This window comes from Patella vulgata, chromosome 2, assembly GCF_932274485.2.
Source record: "Patella vulgata chromosome 2, xgPatVulg1.2, whole genome shotgun sequence".
Taxonomy (NCBI): Eukaryota; Metazoa; Mollusca; class Gastropoda; family Patellidae; genus Patella; species Patella vulgata.
In genome coordinates, this window is record NC_065880.2 from 5,640,507 (window position 1) to 5,657,515 (window position 17,009).

General features: G+C 38.4%; 1 protein-coding gene across 8 annotated transcripts in view; it reads right to left on the reverse strand.

Moving 5' to 3' along the window:
* The window catches only part of LOC126810233 (suppressor of lurcher protein 1), a 413,673-nt gene that overhangs the window by 57,859 nt on the left and 338,805 nt on the right, over nt 1–17,009 (reverse strand). For 7 of the 8 annotated variants that reach the window (XM_050535225.2, XM_050535229.2, XM_050535226.2 and 4 more), the window contains 4 exons: nt 13,578–13,791; nt 12,669–12,683; nt 10,127–10,368; nt 9,577–9,618 (listed from right to left, as the gene is read on the reverse strand). In XM_050535225.2, coding sequence (XP_050391182.1) covers nt 9,577–9,618; nt 10,127–10,368; nt 12,669–12,683; nt 13,578–13,791 — 513 coding nt within the window. The remainder of the gene's footprint in view (nt 1–9,576; nt 9,619–10,126; nt 10,369–12,668; nt 12,684–13,577; nt 13,792–17,009) is intronic. The other variant, XM_050535224.2, reaches the window with a different exon arrangement.

Consider the following 17,009-nt stretch of genomic DNA (forward strand, 5'->3'; position numbering starts at 1 on the left):
TTGTTTGCCTTTTTTATAAAACAATAGCAATGGGATTGGGTTATATGAAGGGTCCAGTTACATTAAACATTAAACATGAAATGAAATAAAATGGGGTTTAACGTCCTACTGATCTGTTCCTATACTGGGTTAATGAAGACGGGCATACGTCATACAGTGTGCTACGAGGGAAATTTTGCACAGGCACCAGCACTATGACCTACTCTTATATCAAAAAATACAAACTGTCCATGGATCTTTTACGTGCACTGTTAAAGACCCCCAGTGAAATAAAATTGGTTGGTCCCGAAATGACCTAGTTTGTGTCGAGTGGACGTTAACCCCCCCCCCCTCTCTGGATCTTTTACGTGCACTGTTAAAGACCCCCAGTGAAATAAAATTGGTTGGTCCCGAAATGACCTAGTTTGTGTCGAGTGGACGTTAACCCCCCCTCTCTCTCTCTCTCTCTCTCTCTCTCTCTCTCTCTCTCTGTATAGAACATGAAAGCAGTTCAGGTAATCCTCACATCAGCTTACAGTCTCGGGAAAATGAAGTTAATAATTGGAATAAATCTACCCTGTTCATGAAAGTGTCAGAGCCAGGCGTTTAATGATATCAACTTGAGAATAGAATAACGATCTCATGTCACATCTGTTTCCGACAAAGATAGGTGGCTTATCAGTTCATCACAAAGAAGATATGTAGTGGTCTGATACCATAGTAATACGCCTTGGTCGCCATTAAATACTCCCGAGGCAGAATCTGAACTTGTGGCTGACGGTTCATCCATTAGTGTGAGCAGTAAATCGACGGTGTTTATTTCGGGATTAATTGGTTTATATTGGCTGTGAACTCTTTTCTCGATTGTGTCCACCTCATCCATAAATTACTCAAGTCTAACTTCATACAGAGTAACGTCCATTTGAGAGAGAGAGAGAGAGAGAGAGAGAGAGAGAGAGAAATGGGGTTTAACGTCCACTCGACACAAACTAGGTCATTTCGGGACTAACATTTGGTTTAATTTTATTTACATAATTCGCTTGCGCGTAGGGGTCTTTAGCAGTGGGAGGAAACCGGAGGACCCGGAGAAAACCCACGAGGTTGGACAGGCGACCCTATTCCTTGCCACGTACAACCGGGGATTCGAAACCACGCCAGTCGACTCAATGACAGACTTTATGATACAGCGCGCGTACGCTAACCATTCAGCCATCCAACCCCTCACGTCCATTTGAACAAGGTTTATAAATTAAAAACATGAAAGAATGGGGTTTATTGTCCTTCTGCTTCCACCGGGCGTTTTACCGGACGAATGAAATGAAATGAAATGGGGTTTAACGTCCTACTGTTTTGCTCCGAACTGGGCTAATGAAGACGGGCATACGCCATACAGTGTGCTATGATGGAAATTTTGCCCGGACAGCGGCACTACGGCCTACTCTTATATCGAATTCCAACTGTCAAGGGATCTTCTACGTGCACGCCAATGTGTACACAGGACCTCGGTTTTTCGTGCCATACGAACGACTAGACGGCTGTCCTTGTCAGGCCCTCCGTCCTGCCTGCATCACTGACAAGGGGGAACCATGCCGGAAAATCTGGATGAACTTTCTCAGCCAATGCAGGGAACGAACACCCGACCTGCAGGCTAGCGAGCCAGCGTCTTACCCACTTAGCCACCGTGACCCCCCCGGACGAATGAAGACGGGCATACTTCATATAGTTGACTCAATGACAGACCTTATGATACAACGTGAACGTGCTAACCATTCGGCCATTTACCCTCACCCCCCCCCCCCCACACACACACACATTACATGTTAGCTCAGTTTAGTTCACAATACATTTAATTTTCATTCTTTATAATGCTTAAAACATATTTACAATACATGAAATGAAATGAGTTTTAACGTCTTACTGTTCTGCCCCGACTGGGCAAACGGGCACGCCAACGTTCAAATACAAACGTCTAGACACTGTTCGTGATGGTCTCCCGTCTTGTCCCACTAACAAGGCGAAACCCGACCAAAACCGAGAGCGAACCAGAGACGCAATGTTTAGTGAAATGAAATGAAATGGGGTTTAACGTCCTACTGTTCTGCTCCTATACTGGGTTAATGAAGACGGGCATACGCCATACAGTGTGCTATGAGGGAAATTTTGCCCGGGCAGCGGCACTATCGCCTACTCTTATATCGAATTCCAACTGCCAAGGGATCTTTTACGTGCATTCCAATGTGTACACGGGACCTCGGTTTTTCGTCTCATCCGAATGACTAGACAGCTGTCCTTGTCAGGCCCTACGTTCTGCATCACTGACAAGGGGAAACGACGTCGGGAAATCAAGATGAACTTTCTCGGCCAATGCAGGGATCAAACACCCGGCTAGCGAGCCTGCGTCTTAACCACCTAGCCACCGTGGCTCCCCAATGTATAGTGAGCCAGCGTCTTACTCACTGAGACATCTAACATACGCAACGCACTTGTGAACACCAATCGGGTAATTTGTGTCTGTACATATACTCGGTCTAAACAAATATATATTTTACACGGATTAGTGCCCAGACACGAGTTTTCAGGGGGTTTTGTGCCATTCCGTGTTTGTCGTAGTCTCTCGAACCTTTAAATATTATACTGTGTAATAAAAACAAATACAGACTAAGTAAATACCAAAACAAACCCATCCTTGCGACATATTGAAATCATATTACATATGACCAATCATGGACAATACGTTTACAGGTTTTCCGAAATCAGGGTTTTAACCATTGATCAAGAGTAGTAACGTATGCGTAGTCATCCATATCGTGAGCGCGACACAGTGTGCTAAAACACTGCAGAACATCCGATACCACTTCCCATTAAAAAGATAATGAGATGAAGTTTAACGTCCTACGTTTCTGTATCGACTGCATGGGCTTACGAAATTCCAATTAGAATAGGTCACATGGCTTACAGAATTATAGACAGAATTGAGGTGTTACCATGTCTAACCACCTTATAGACCACCCGAGAACACGTTCCATTATGAACACGAATACGTCACAAGTTTATGTGCTGACGTCACTCGTATTCGTTCCAGCAGCCAATTCGGAGGCGCGCGAGATAATCGACCACAGTTTTCGTTACTTTCTGCCCTGAAATGTGTTATTTCGAATCTACAGTGTTTGTCCTATTCTGTGAACTTGTTTCTGTTGACAGAAACGTCGATTTACAGTGTTTAAATATGAAAACAAATTCACTAATTTATTTCTCTTGTTTTTTTTGTTTTTTTTTGTTTTTTTGCTTTTTTTTTGTTATTGTTGTTTTTGCTGTTGTGAACACTAATCAACTGCGCCAGTTAGACTCACAAAAAAGTAGTGCATAAAAGAATGCACCTTTTTGTGTCTTGCCGAATCATGACTGGGCCGTATTACTAATCATAATTTTGCGCAAAAGGATTTCGTCGGTACGATTACGAGTTTACTTGAGCCAATATTATGTATTGTTTAATGGTCGAGAGCGAGACATTAAGTAATATATTGAAACAACACGAGGGGCGTAGTCTCACGCTCGACCATTACACATCTTAAAATACAGACACACCAACATCAAAGGATGACGTCACATCTGTATTTTAAATAGAAATAAGAGTAGCATGTACGAGGTTCTATCAAGACATTTTATGTTTAAACATTTAACCAAAGCAATTTATGCAATTTTTCTTTTCGTGTTTTATTCCCCCCATTTTTTTTTAAACCATATAAAACCGTTAAATACTGGAACTAGATAAACTAGTTTACTTGAGACCATCAATATAAAAAAGAGTAGCATGTACGAGTTCTATCAACTCCATTTTATGTTTAAACATTTAACCAAAGCAATTTATGCAATTTTTCTTTTCGTTTATTATTTACCCCTTTTTTTTTTTAATCATAAAAAAAATTTAAATACCAGAACTAGATAAACGGGATGAAAATAAAAGTCAGAGGAGAGAGGTTTACGCGCTATTCAATTATGGTTATTTACGGTTTTTTATGGCTTTGCTAAGATGATTTTTCATTTCCAGGAATCGATACCTGACATTTAACCTTTATACCATTAGATCACTTAAGAGATTAAGTGAAAAAGCCTCATAAAATAGCTAATGTTGAGCCTCGTGTGCCAACGGAGTGCTTTATCTCTTAATGATATATTATTGTCGAGAAATGGAATTATATACATTTGGTTGTTTTTTTGTTCTATCTCATAATGATATATTATTGTCGAGAAATGGAATTATATACATGTGGTTGATTTTTTTTTTATCGTTTAAATTCATTCGTCGTGTCGGCCAAAAACCAAAATGTTTCGGATTCCATGAGTTTTTTTTTTATCCCGGGTTAAAAATGTCTAGTGAAAATTTCCCCCATAGCACACTGTATGGCGTTTGACCGTCTGCATTAGCCCAGTCGGAACAGGACGTTAAATAAAGACGGGCTAATGAAAACGGGCATACGCCATGCAGTGTGCAATGAGGGAAATTTTGCCCGGGCAGCGGCACTATCGCCTACTCTTATATCGAATTCCAACTGCCAAGGGATCTTTTACGTGCGTTCCAATATATACACGGGACCTCGGTTTTTCGTCTCATCCGAACAAGTCGGAGCACGACATTAGCCCAGTCGGAGCAGGACGTTAAACAAGTCGGAGCACGACATTAGCCCAGTCGGAGCAGGACGTTCAACTCCAGTTCATTTATATCAGTTTAATATCAATGCTTGTTATATTATTGTATAATGTCCAATGCATATCACTTACTGTAACCAATTTAACCTTTAGACTCTTCAAACGTTTTCGTTGAGGAATGTGTGTGTGTGTGTGTGTGTGTGTGTGAGAGAGAGAGAGAGAGAGAGAGAGAGGGGGAGAGGGGGAGAGAGATTTAACGTCCACTGGACAAAATCCAGGTCATTTCGGGACTAAAATATGGTTGAATTGTATTTTTATTTCATTACTTCGCTTGCGCGTATGTGTCTTTAGCTGTGGGAGGAAACCAGAGGACCCGGAGAAAACCTACGAGGTTGGACAGGCGACCCTACTCCTTCTCACGTACAACCGGGAATCAAAACCACGCCAGTTGACTCAATGACAGACCTTATGATACAGCGCGCCCGCGCTAACCATTCGACCATCCAACCCCCATTGAGAAATGTGGAAGATTGTTAGATTCTGTAAGTTTGCCGAGAACCATTGTATGTTTTAACGTCATTCAAAAAATGGACATGGGTCTTTTTTTTTTAAAAAAAAAAACCCAACAAATTTATAACAATATTTCCCCTTTAAAGGCTCAATACCACTCTTGTTGTAACATAATAATATGTCCCAATCTTTATTCTGGTCAACAAATTGTACTATTTTACAGTATTCCAATTAATTGATGATACAAATTTCATCTTAACACATCTAATTTAAAAAAATGAAAAAATTCAACTAAATGATTTGAAAAGCCTAACGTAAACCTTTTCAAATGTGACTTGGATTTAAAAAATATTTTCGGACCCTCTGGACAAGTAAAATAGGATGTAATGGATAATTTACACAACAGGTAGGACACTTAAACATCTAATACTTAGAATAAGGCTAATATTTATTTACTGGAGATGTCAAGCCAGCAAGAGTGTTATTGTCCCTTTAAGGTTATACCAAAGCGAGATGAAAAAAAGCAAAATGATTTTAAATGCATCTTGGTTTATGTGTTAATACCACCAATACTCAACTGTCTTATTGCATGATGTATTACAACCCGTGCTGATAGGAATATTGCGTGCAACTTGACGGGTGTCAACATGGTAGAATCTTACAACACGTAATGTCAACATTTGATGGATTCCTTCTTCTAGAACTGAAGTCCAACATTAAACTGAACTCGACAAAAACGTTTTATAATAAGCGTGATGCGCATTGGTTCAAATAAGCAATGCACAGACAACAGATTTGTGAAGTTATCGGATTAAGAGGACAAGTAACCTCATGGTAGTCGCCATTTTGAATGTCACGATTTTATTTTTTGGTTATAGCTTATCTTAATCATCCAGGACCAACCAGGTTGTCTAGCTTTGGTATTTCGGTTCCATTATGTTAACTATATACAAAAATATGATAAATTGAAATGTCATCTGTAGCTGTTTAACCACAGGGGACATAGTTTAAATCTCATTGCATCCATGCCAGTAGGTTATCTGGGGTTGGTATTTTTACATATTTAAATGAAATAAAATGAAATGGGGTTTAACGTCCTACTGTTCTGCTCCTAAACTGGGCTAATGAAGACGGGCATACGCCATACAGTGTGCCATGAGGGAAATTTTGCCCGGGCAGCGGCACTACGGCCTACTCTTATATCGAATTCCAACTACCAACGGATCTTTTACGTGCACGTCAATGTGTATGCGGGACCTCGGTTTTTCGTCCCATCCGAACTAGACAACTGTCCTTGTCAGGCCCTCCATCCTGCATCAGTCACAAGGGGAAACCACGCTGGAAAATCTATATGAACTTTCTCGGCCAATGCAGGGATCGAACACCCGACCACCAGGCTAGTGAGCCAGCGTCTTACCCACTTAGCCACGTGATCCCCCTTACATATTTAAATGTTAAAGATACATTATGGGGGATTAGATAAAGTACTGACAGTTCTCACTATAATATTAGTTAAATACTAGATAATGCAAACGAAATTTGATGAAAATTTCAGTCAAATTGATCCACTCTGAACCAAGAATTAAGCAATAGAATTTTGGGCCTAGCCTAGATCATCATTACTAAAGTCGGTACGATAAAAAACATAGTCTTGATTATCCATTTTTTGATTTAATCAGAAGCAGCAAACCGGGTTCTAATCCAGTGAATATCACAGGCTAGTGATAACATCAAGAGTAGTTTATGGCCTGGACAAGTTAGTTAATGTCTAATTATTAATGTAGATAACATTTCAGGCCCAAAGAAAGACCTGCAATTAGCAGATTTAGCTCTTACAGTGAGAAATCAAATATTTTAGCAGAAATGCAAATGACGCATCGAGCCTTTAATAAATACACGTTTTATGGATTTAGAGCACATCAAGGATTATTCGTCGACCACTAAATACCAATGAAAGTATTCCCTAGAAAATCATTCTTACATTTGGTTATCCCACGAATGTTGTGCTTTCTGTATGGCCTTTCCGTCACTTTCTCTTGTTTTGCCATCTTTCGTGTGGCGTTTTCTTTTTCTTTACATTTTTACTTAGAATTAAAGTCGAAGGTTTCAATTTACTTTGTCAGTCAGGTTTTGCTGAATATTCATGATTTGGGAAAATATAGTTAAAGAGGTTGGTTCAGTTGAAATGTACGACAGATAGTTGAGATGTAGGTCATATAGTCGTGCAGGACATATAGTTGTGATGGAGGACATCTAGTTGTGATGTAGGACATCTAGTTGTGATGTAGGACATATAGTGGAGATGTGAGACATATAGTTGAGATGTAGGACATATAGTTGTGATGTAGGACATATAATTGTGATGTAGGACATATAGTTGAGATGTGAGACATATAGTTGAGATGTAGGACATATAGTTGTGATGTAGGACATATAATTGTGATGTAGGACATATAGTTGAGATGTGGGAACTATGTAGTTGTGTAGGACATATAATTGTGATGTAGGACATACAGTTGAGATGTAGGACATCTAGTTGTGATGTAGGACATATAGTTGTGATGTAGGACATATAGTTGTGTAGGACATATAGTGGAGATGTGCGACATATAGTTGTGATGTAGGACATATAGTTGTGATGTAGGACATATAGTGGAGATGTGAGACATATAGTTGAGATGTAAGACATATAGTTGTGATGTAGGACATATAATTGTGATGTAGGACATATAGTTGTGATGTGGGAACTATGTAGTTGTGTAGGACATATAATTGTGATGTAGGACATACAGTTGAGATGTAGGACATCTAGTTGTGATGTAGGACATATAGTTGTGATGTAGGACATATAGTTGTGTAGGACATATAGTGGAGATGTGCGACATATAGTTGTGATGTAGGACATATAGTTGTGATGTAGGACATATAGTTGTGGTGTGCGACATATAGTTGTGATGTAGGACATATAGTTGTGATGTAGGACATATAATTGTGATGTGGGAACTATGTAGTTGTGTAGGACATATAGTTGTGATGTAGGACATACAGTTGAGATGTAGGACATATAGTTGTGATGTAGGACATATAGTTGTGATGTAGGACATATAGTTGTGATGTAGGACATATAGTTGTGATGTAGGACATATAGTTGTGATGTAGGACATATAGTTGAGCTAGTTGGATGTTATAAAGTGTGCTACTTTCAGTTTGTGTATTTCTAGATTTCCTTGGTGAATCGCATCTCTGGAATAAAGGTCCCACCCAACAATAATTTGGAGATCAAAAATAAATTAAAGCCGGTCACACGGACGAGAACCAACATTAAAGTCAATGAAAAACAATTTGTTGTTGTTATGTGGTCATGCAGGTGGATTAAGACCAGTAATTGCTCCCCCTTTGTCTACATACCCACCGAATGTAGTGTTTTTAACCACTGTTTAATCACTCTTGCGTGCCATGCTTAACTCAATCGTTATCTAGAACTGAAGAAGAGTGTTTGATTTTATAGATGCGCCCCCCCTCCCGCGTCACTATTTGTATCAGATGATAGTGACATATGTTGGGCTGTTTGTGGTTATAATGATTGTGATCATCGGAATGTTAAAGAAATGCTATAGGTTATAGAATTGCGTGGATGTAACATTGATGTGTTTAAATAAATAGAGAGTTACTAGAGATGCCGGGATGGATTATGTCCCTTGATATATGTATGCTTGTGTTGTTTTTTTTTTAAATATAAAATGTTATGGGAAAATAATGGCATGGATGTAACACTGAAGTCAAAATGGGGAAAATTAATAGTCTGAAACCAGTTCGAGATGCCGGGTTTATGTCCCATGATATAGGGTTTGTGCTGTTATGATAAATAATTAAAAATAGGGTCTTAATAAAAACAAACTGTTTTAGGTTCTGAGCAGTTTGGCCGTGTTCAGGAATCTCAGCAGGAGGGTATCCGCGGTGGAGACAACGTCATGTTTGACGTGCGATCAGGGGGATTAACCGATAATTTGATCAAGACAGAAGTGGTGAGACAGCATTTCTACTCATTTAGGTGCAGTGGTTCTCAACTTTTTTTTTTGCAACGGCACACCTTAGAACACATGAAAAAAAAATAGCGGAACACCTGGCTAAATATATATGAAAAATATTTGAATTTTGCAAAATAAAAACATGACAAGTCATAGACGGCATACACTGATAGACAGAAACTAGTCATAGAAACATAGAATGACTCAAACTAAATAAAGAAAAAAAACCAGATATGAACGTTCCAGTAGAAACAAGTGAATACTCAGTTGGGATCAAGTGGCTTTTCGCATTTTCTTAGTGTCCCGTTCAAAATTTCGCGGCACACTGGATCAGAACCACTGCATTAGATTAGGGTGAACACGCACCTGCTTCAGATCGTGCCTTAATGTTTAAAATAATATATAAACTTACCAGGAGATAGTGTTGTTATTTTAGATCCCCAAGGAGTACCACCTTTAATAGATAGAAAACATAGAATGTAGAGAAATGAGAGAGAGAGAGAGAAAGAGAGAGAGAGAGAGAGAGTATGTCATGCAAGTCAAGCACTGATGTAAAGAATAAGACAGATATTATTTCAGTATAAATATATAGGTGTGTGTGTGTGAGAGAGAGAGAGAGAGAGGGGGGGAGGGGGGGGAGATAGAGAATCTAGGTCATTTAGGAACTAACATATTGTTCAATTTATTTTAATAAATCGTTTGCGCGTATGGGTCTTTAGCATTGGAAGGAAAATGTGGGACCCGGAGAATACCCATGAGGTTGGACAGGCGACTCTACTCCTTGTCACGTACAACTGGGTAATGGAAACCACTGGCAGACCTTATGATGCAGCGCGCACACGCTAACTACTCGGCCATCCAACCCCCTGGTTATCACAGCCAGACATATAGTCAACAGACCTACTAGGATTTTCCAGATTAAAGGAGCAATTATGGTTGTTAAAGCAAGAAACGTTACTTACGTGAGCCATTTTGAGTGTCTTTATGATAATTTTTGTCCGGCGGATGTAAATAGGATATAAACTTATATGTTGCGGAAAATCCTTTCTTTGCGTGGCGATCATCCGAATAAAATTCAATAAATAGATATCTGCCCGAGGACACTAATTCAACTTGATTGTGTATATCACAATATTGTCCAATGACGTTACTCCTATTGTCCCGTCCATCGTAAACAACTACAGCATCTGGGCTATCACGACAGCTGAAACAAAAAGGTAAAAAATATTTCTTAAAACGTTTATAAGTTTTATGAATAAATCTGCTGTCTCTATCATATGGATTACAAAGCAATATTTTGTTCGCAATTGTGAACGAAAAATCTGATGAGCTTCATGTATTAAATTTTGTAATAATGTTTACGGCTCCATCATTTATATATTCGGTAAAAACAAATAATAATAATAATAATAACTAGACCTGCAAGCAGCACTGAACCGACTTTCAGGAATCAGACAGGAAGTGTGTCATACAATAGCCCATTTATCGAGCTACCAAACGATACTTTAGATGTTTTGATCCGGTCACACCCGACGGCGAAATCCCGATTGTTCCAAGAGCACCGATTTTTTTACTGTCTTTTTTTTTAAATATCGAATATCTTTTTGACTACTTCCTGTTTACGGATCATTATCGGGATAGATTTAACCCCTAAAATCCACTCGAAGCTGCTATTTGGTAACATTAAGATCAATTTAAAAAAAAACACTAGTTAAAAGGTGTACGCGGTCCATATGCTGTTAAAGTTTTTAGGGGTAACATTTTCTTTTGTAGCTGGAGACGAAATACATTTTACTACATTTAAGCCGTTAATTATCATTTGTTGGAATTTAGATGATTTCTCTCACGTAAACAAAAATAATGTAAAAATTAAAGCTTTAAAATAATTGAAATGAAATGAAATGAAATGGAGTTTAACGACCTACTGTTCTGCTCCTAACCTGGGCTAATGAAGACGGGCATACGCCATACAGTGTGCTATGAGGGAAATTTTGCCCGGACAGCGGCACTACGGCCTACTCTTATATCGAATTCCAACTGCCAAGGGATCTTTTACGTGCACGCCAATGTGTACACGGGACCTCGGTTTTTCGTCCCATCCGAACGACTAGACAGCTTTCCTTGTCAGCCCCTCCGTCCTGCATCACTGACAAGGGAGAACCACGCCGGAAAATCTGGATGAACTTTCTCGGCCAATGCAGGGATCGAACACCCGACCTCCAGTTAAAATAATTGAATTCCGATCGTTATTTTCAACTGAGAATTTCGCAATATTAGAATTTCTCTGCAGACGACGTAAACAAATCAGCGCCCGCTATAAGTGATGGGTAAAATCTTTTGTTTAATCCGACTGAATCCATGCCGCGAGATTATCTGCTTTTGATATCTTGGTTTCCTGAATGAAACGTTAAGTAATTATTTTGAGTAGAAATGAAATGAAAATGAAATGAAATGGGGTTTAACGTCCTAATAGTGTCCCATGAGGGAAATTTTGCCCTGACAGTGGCACTACGGCCTACTCTTATATCGAATTCCAACTGTCAAGGGATCTTTTACGTGCACGCCAATGAGTACACGGGACCTCGGTTTTTCGTCCCATCCGAACGACTATACAGTTGTCCTTGTCAGGCCCTCCGTCCTGCATCACTGACAAGGGGAAACCACGCCGGAAAATCTGAATTGAACTTTCTAGGCCAATGCAGAGATCGAACACCCGACCTCCAGACTAGCGCACCAGCGTCTTACCCACTTACAGTAGCGATGTGGAAAATTAAATATGGTCTGAAAACCACAACTGACGACCAGTAGTTATAAATAATTAATATATAAATGCAGAATTTCATAAATATATATCGATCACAAACAAACAAAACTGCGCTGTGTAATCCACGTGACAGAATCATCAGAGTAATTATTAACATTAACAATTATTTTCCATGTTGTGATTATTATTTGAAAGGATAGGTTTACGACGTTGGTGATATCAAGATGGGGGGACGTGAATATTTGGATTGTGAATTCGGAGGTTAAAAGATTTATCTACGTGTGGAACAGTGGGTGAGATTAAGAGTTGAACTCGCAAAGAACAGAGAAGCGTGTGTATAGTATATATTAAAGGGGGATAACTCTACAGTTGTAAATTTGAACTGTAAAACGACGAGGATAATGTCTATATCATGTTGTTATTAGTAACACTAATTGAAATATTACTTGTTAAACAGGAAATCACACATATTAAGAATGGGCACAAATATTATCCAAGTCGCATGCGACGTTAGGAATAACACAAAGGGGGAGACAACTTGGGTCGAGATATTGTTAAGCATATTATAAGCAACACCGTAAGCCACACCTTGTCGACTATTATTAATGATCAAAGCTGAAGTTCGTGCTTTTTGTGTCTACAAACATATTAGATACAGTAATATGAACTCTCTACTTTAAATCAATATTGTTATTTATTTATATATAGATTTTTTTTTAAATTTCGTTCTCATACTTTACCTGCCCCATCCATAGCTGTAGTGAACAAAATTTAAATAAAAGAAAAAAGCTGTGATTATACTAGATAAGTGATGATAAAGTGACAAATAGAGGACATTTTCTGTTTTAATAGCATTCAAATAGAATAAATGCTCGCTACAGTGAGCCAAGGGACATAACTCCAATAAAGAAAGTACAATTAGACAGCTAGAATTTTAAAATTAAACGTTTTTGAGTAGATAGGTTATGATAAGGGGAAAATAGAGGACATTTTCTGTTTTAATATCATTCAAGTAGAATAAAGGCTCGCTGAAGTGAGCAAAGGGACATAACTCCAATAAATATACTACAATTAGACAGGTAAGAATTTTAAATTAGACGTTTTCGAAGAAGAGAATTCACACAATAATAACGATTAAAACACACTGATGTCAGACAAAATGCAGATAAATATGATAATGGCTGATATGAATATATGTTTAAATTATTTATTAATCCTAATTATAAAACATCTCTGAACACAAAATACGGAATACGTAATGATGGGGATATCACACTATATTGGTTGGAACTCTCTAAAAATATGTTAATGGTTATTGATATACTCAAAATAACCCTAAAATCGTCTATATCTCGGCAAGGGGTTAACATACATGTCTTAAATTGTGTATGAAATACATTTTATAAAACTATAGTCTAATCGATTTTATATTCACATCGAGGATTTCCAAAGTTTTAATGTCCGTTTAAGAGCGTGTTGTCAGAATATCGGTTTAAGAGTTTGTTATCAGGTTCTAATGACGGTGTAAGAGTTTGTTGTCGAGTACCAATATAGGTTTAAGAGTTTGTCCTCGAGTTCTTATGTCGGTTTAAGAGTTTGTTGCATAGTGTCAAAATCGGCAGTAAAATAAAAATGATGTCATATCTTACCTTGTATCCTGATGATGAAGTTGTATATTTTGAAAAAATAATTGTACACGCTCTCCCGGTAATGCTTCAAAATGATACTGACACGTAGCAGAAGCAGGATAAGGTTGGGGATATTTAGGCGAGAAAAAACGCCCCGTTTTGTTATAATTATTGCTAGTAAAATAATATGTACATTGAGTTCCGGGAACACGTGTCCCAGATATAGTATATTCATCTGAAATACAAAAAAAATAATAATAATAATTAACACTTTAATTTATTTATTTTTACATGGTTCATTTGCAACGAAATTAAAGCTACGAATGCAGTGACTCTCGGCAACACAGAATCGGTACATAGGAATTAATTATCGCGAAAGAATCGCCAGATTTAAGGTTTATCGCCAAAACTGTACTTTGATCGGAAATGAAGACGGACACTATGCTAGGGAGAGTCTATTTTTACACTGGTTTTGATCGGAAATGGAGACGGGCACCATGCTAGGGAGCGTCTATTTTCACACTGGTTTTGATCGGAAATGGTGACGGGCCTATACTAGGGAGCGCCTATTTTCACACTGGTTGGGAAAGTCGGAAATAGATGTATTTTTCGTATTGAAATGCCTGATATCCGTAACCGGTCTGATCTTCACAGCTGGTCGTATCTTCCTAACTGGCCTATCTATCTCTACAACCGGCCTTTTCTCCTCGAGCGGTAAGTTCTCCCCAGTCCGAATGCAAATCAGAAAACGGGTTATCTCCCTGCCTGCACGTTACACAACCCTAAGTTGTACATAACAGAGTGAGAACTTAACACTACTTAAATACAGATGTGACGTCACCCTTTGATGTTGGCGTACCATTATGTCAAATAATGGTACGGGGAATGTGCCAGGTGTACATTATTTGTACTAGTTGCAATATTTGACGCGCGTGACGTATTTTATTGAAATGCACGTGCTGGATAGTGTGTGTATTTTGCATTGTTTAATGGTCGAGAGCGAGACATTAAGTAATATATTGTAACAATATGAGGGCCGTAGGCCCGAATGTTTTTACAATATATTACGCAATGTCGTAAGCTCGAGACCATTAAACATCTTAAAATACTGACACTCCGCACGAGCTTTTACGTCACACTAGTCCAATATCTCACTGGTATGAATAAAGTACTATTGGCAAGTTGCCCGTACGATTATTTGAAATAATGGTACGCCAACATCAAAGGGTGACGTCACATCTGTATTTTAAAAGTTTTTTAAAATGTCTCGTGCCAGACATTGCGTCATATATAGATATTGCCCTCGTACAATATCAATATATCACTTAATGTCTCGCACTCGACCATTAAATTACACATATTAGTTATGAAGCTGTTGCAAAAACCACTGCCCTAATTGTTGGGCTTTGTTTTCAAATGTCTTCCACCCAAAAGGTCGGTCAGATCTGATATTGAATTCAAATTTTAAAAATATAAAAAATATCATGCCGAGACAAATCACTTCGTTAGGAAAGATTATTTGAAGACAAACCAAGAATATTATCAAAACAAAACGTACACATCTAAATCATAAAAAACACACCAAACAAAGCGTTCAGATTCAGGCAATCTGGAATCATTTCAGATAATAGGATACATAGGAATCTAACATCTTCACAGGTTGTCAAATGAGAAACGTACAAGGATATATTGTATTAGGTCTTGACTGCAATATGGCTGTTTGTCATTCTATAAAACAATGGTTTTGATTGAATAGAACCGACGTTTTGATTGGATTGTTTGATTGCAAGTTTGATTGGACTAACTGGATGTAACTGGCTTATTAAAACCAAACGGGGTTAGGGAACAATATATGTAAAACCCGTCTCTCTAGATAATATATATTACAACAAAATCAGCGGAACCAATCATCAGCGCACATGTGTATCATCTGGGAAGTCTAGTCAAAATTCTCTCTGACCCCCACCCCCCGCCCAGCATTACACACTTGAGCATAGAACGAACGTAAATAACCATGATGACGAAAGGCTCTATCCTCCCCTTCGCTTACTACAGTTGCCTATGCGAATTCCCCAAACAGAATAGAGGTGATATCAGATGGTACTTATGACAAACAAAATAATTGCAGTCGAGGATAAATACACCATGATACATTTCACACTGTGAAGATGAGATTCTTAAAGCGGAAGTTACATCATTAGCTATTATATGATTTTAGTAAGAGAGATGTACAGATGTATAAAATGCAACAGTAGAAAATGGAAATGAAATGAAACGGGGTTTAACGTCCTACTGTTCTGCTCCTAAACTGGGCTAATGAAGACGGGCATACGCCAGTGTGCTATGAGGGAAATTTTGCCCGGACAGCTGTTAAGGGATCTTTTACGTGCACGCCAATGTGTACATGGGACCTTGATTTTTCGCACTATCCGAACGACTAGGCAGCTGTCCTTGCCAGGCCCTCCGTCCTGCATCACTGACAGGGAGGAATCACGCCGGAAAATCTGAGTGAACTTTCTCGGACAATACAGGGATCGAACACCCGACCTCCAGGCTAGCGAACCAGCGTCTTATCCACTTAGCCACCGAGACTCCAGTAGAAAATGGAGGGTGGGGGGTCGTTTAAAACGTTAATGTTTCAAGAACAAATTAGATAAATAAGTTGCCTCCCCCACCCCCAATACAACCATGGAAATCCTATTTGATACACATATTGGATAGTCATAATGATATTCATTGTTTTATCTGCAAGATACTAAAACCATACGAATTCAACGAAATCAAGATCGTTGGTTTGGAAAGTAATAGTCACGAATTCATGATTTATCCGCGAAAAGCTGACTGATTCAAATTAGAAGCAGTATGGCTCATTTTCAATTCCAGTTTTTTTTCAATATCAGATTATTCTGAATCAAAGCCATATAAATGAAAACGAAATAAAGATCTAATTTTGTAATTGGGTTGTTATTTGGGAAAATCGAATTATTCTCTTAGAGTAGTGGTTCTCAACCTATTGTTGCCAACGGCACATCTTGGAACACATGAAAGAATAGCGGCTCACCAGGTCTAACTAAATATAATATATGAAAAATATTTGAATTTTGCAAAATATAAACATGGCAAGTCATAGACGGCATACAACCGTAGTCACAGACTAGTCATAGACACATATAATGACTCAAACTACATATAGAAAAAAACACAGCCATGAACTTTACTTTAGTGCAGTGTTTCGAATTGCATATGTCAACTAGCTGGCTTCTTTAGTGAGAAATATTCTTACTGTGCTTATGGACCATGGTGTGCCGTTCAAAATTTCGCGACACACTTAAGCGGCACACTGGTTGAGAATCACTGTCTTAAAGTTTAGAAGTTAAAAGTTAAAGGATGATTTGCATCATTAGAGTTCAACACAGTTTAATAATTGGATTGTTATTTGGCATAATGGAATTA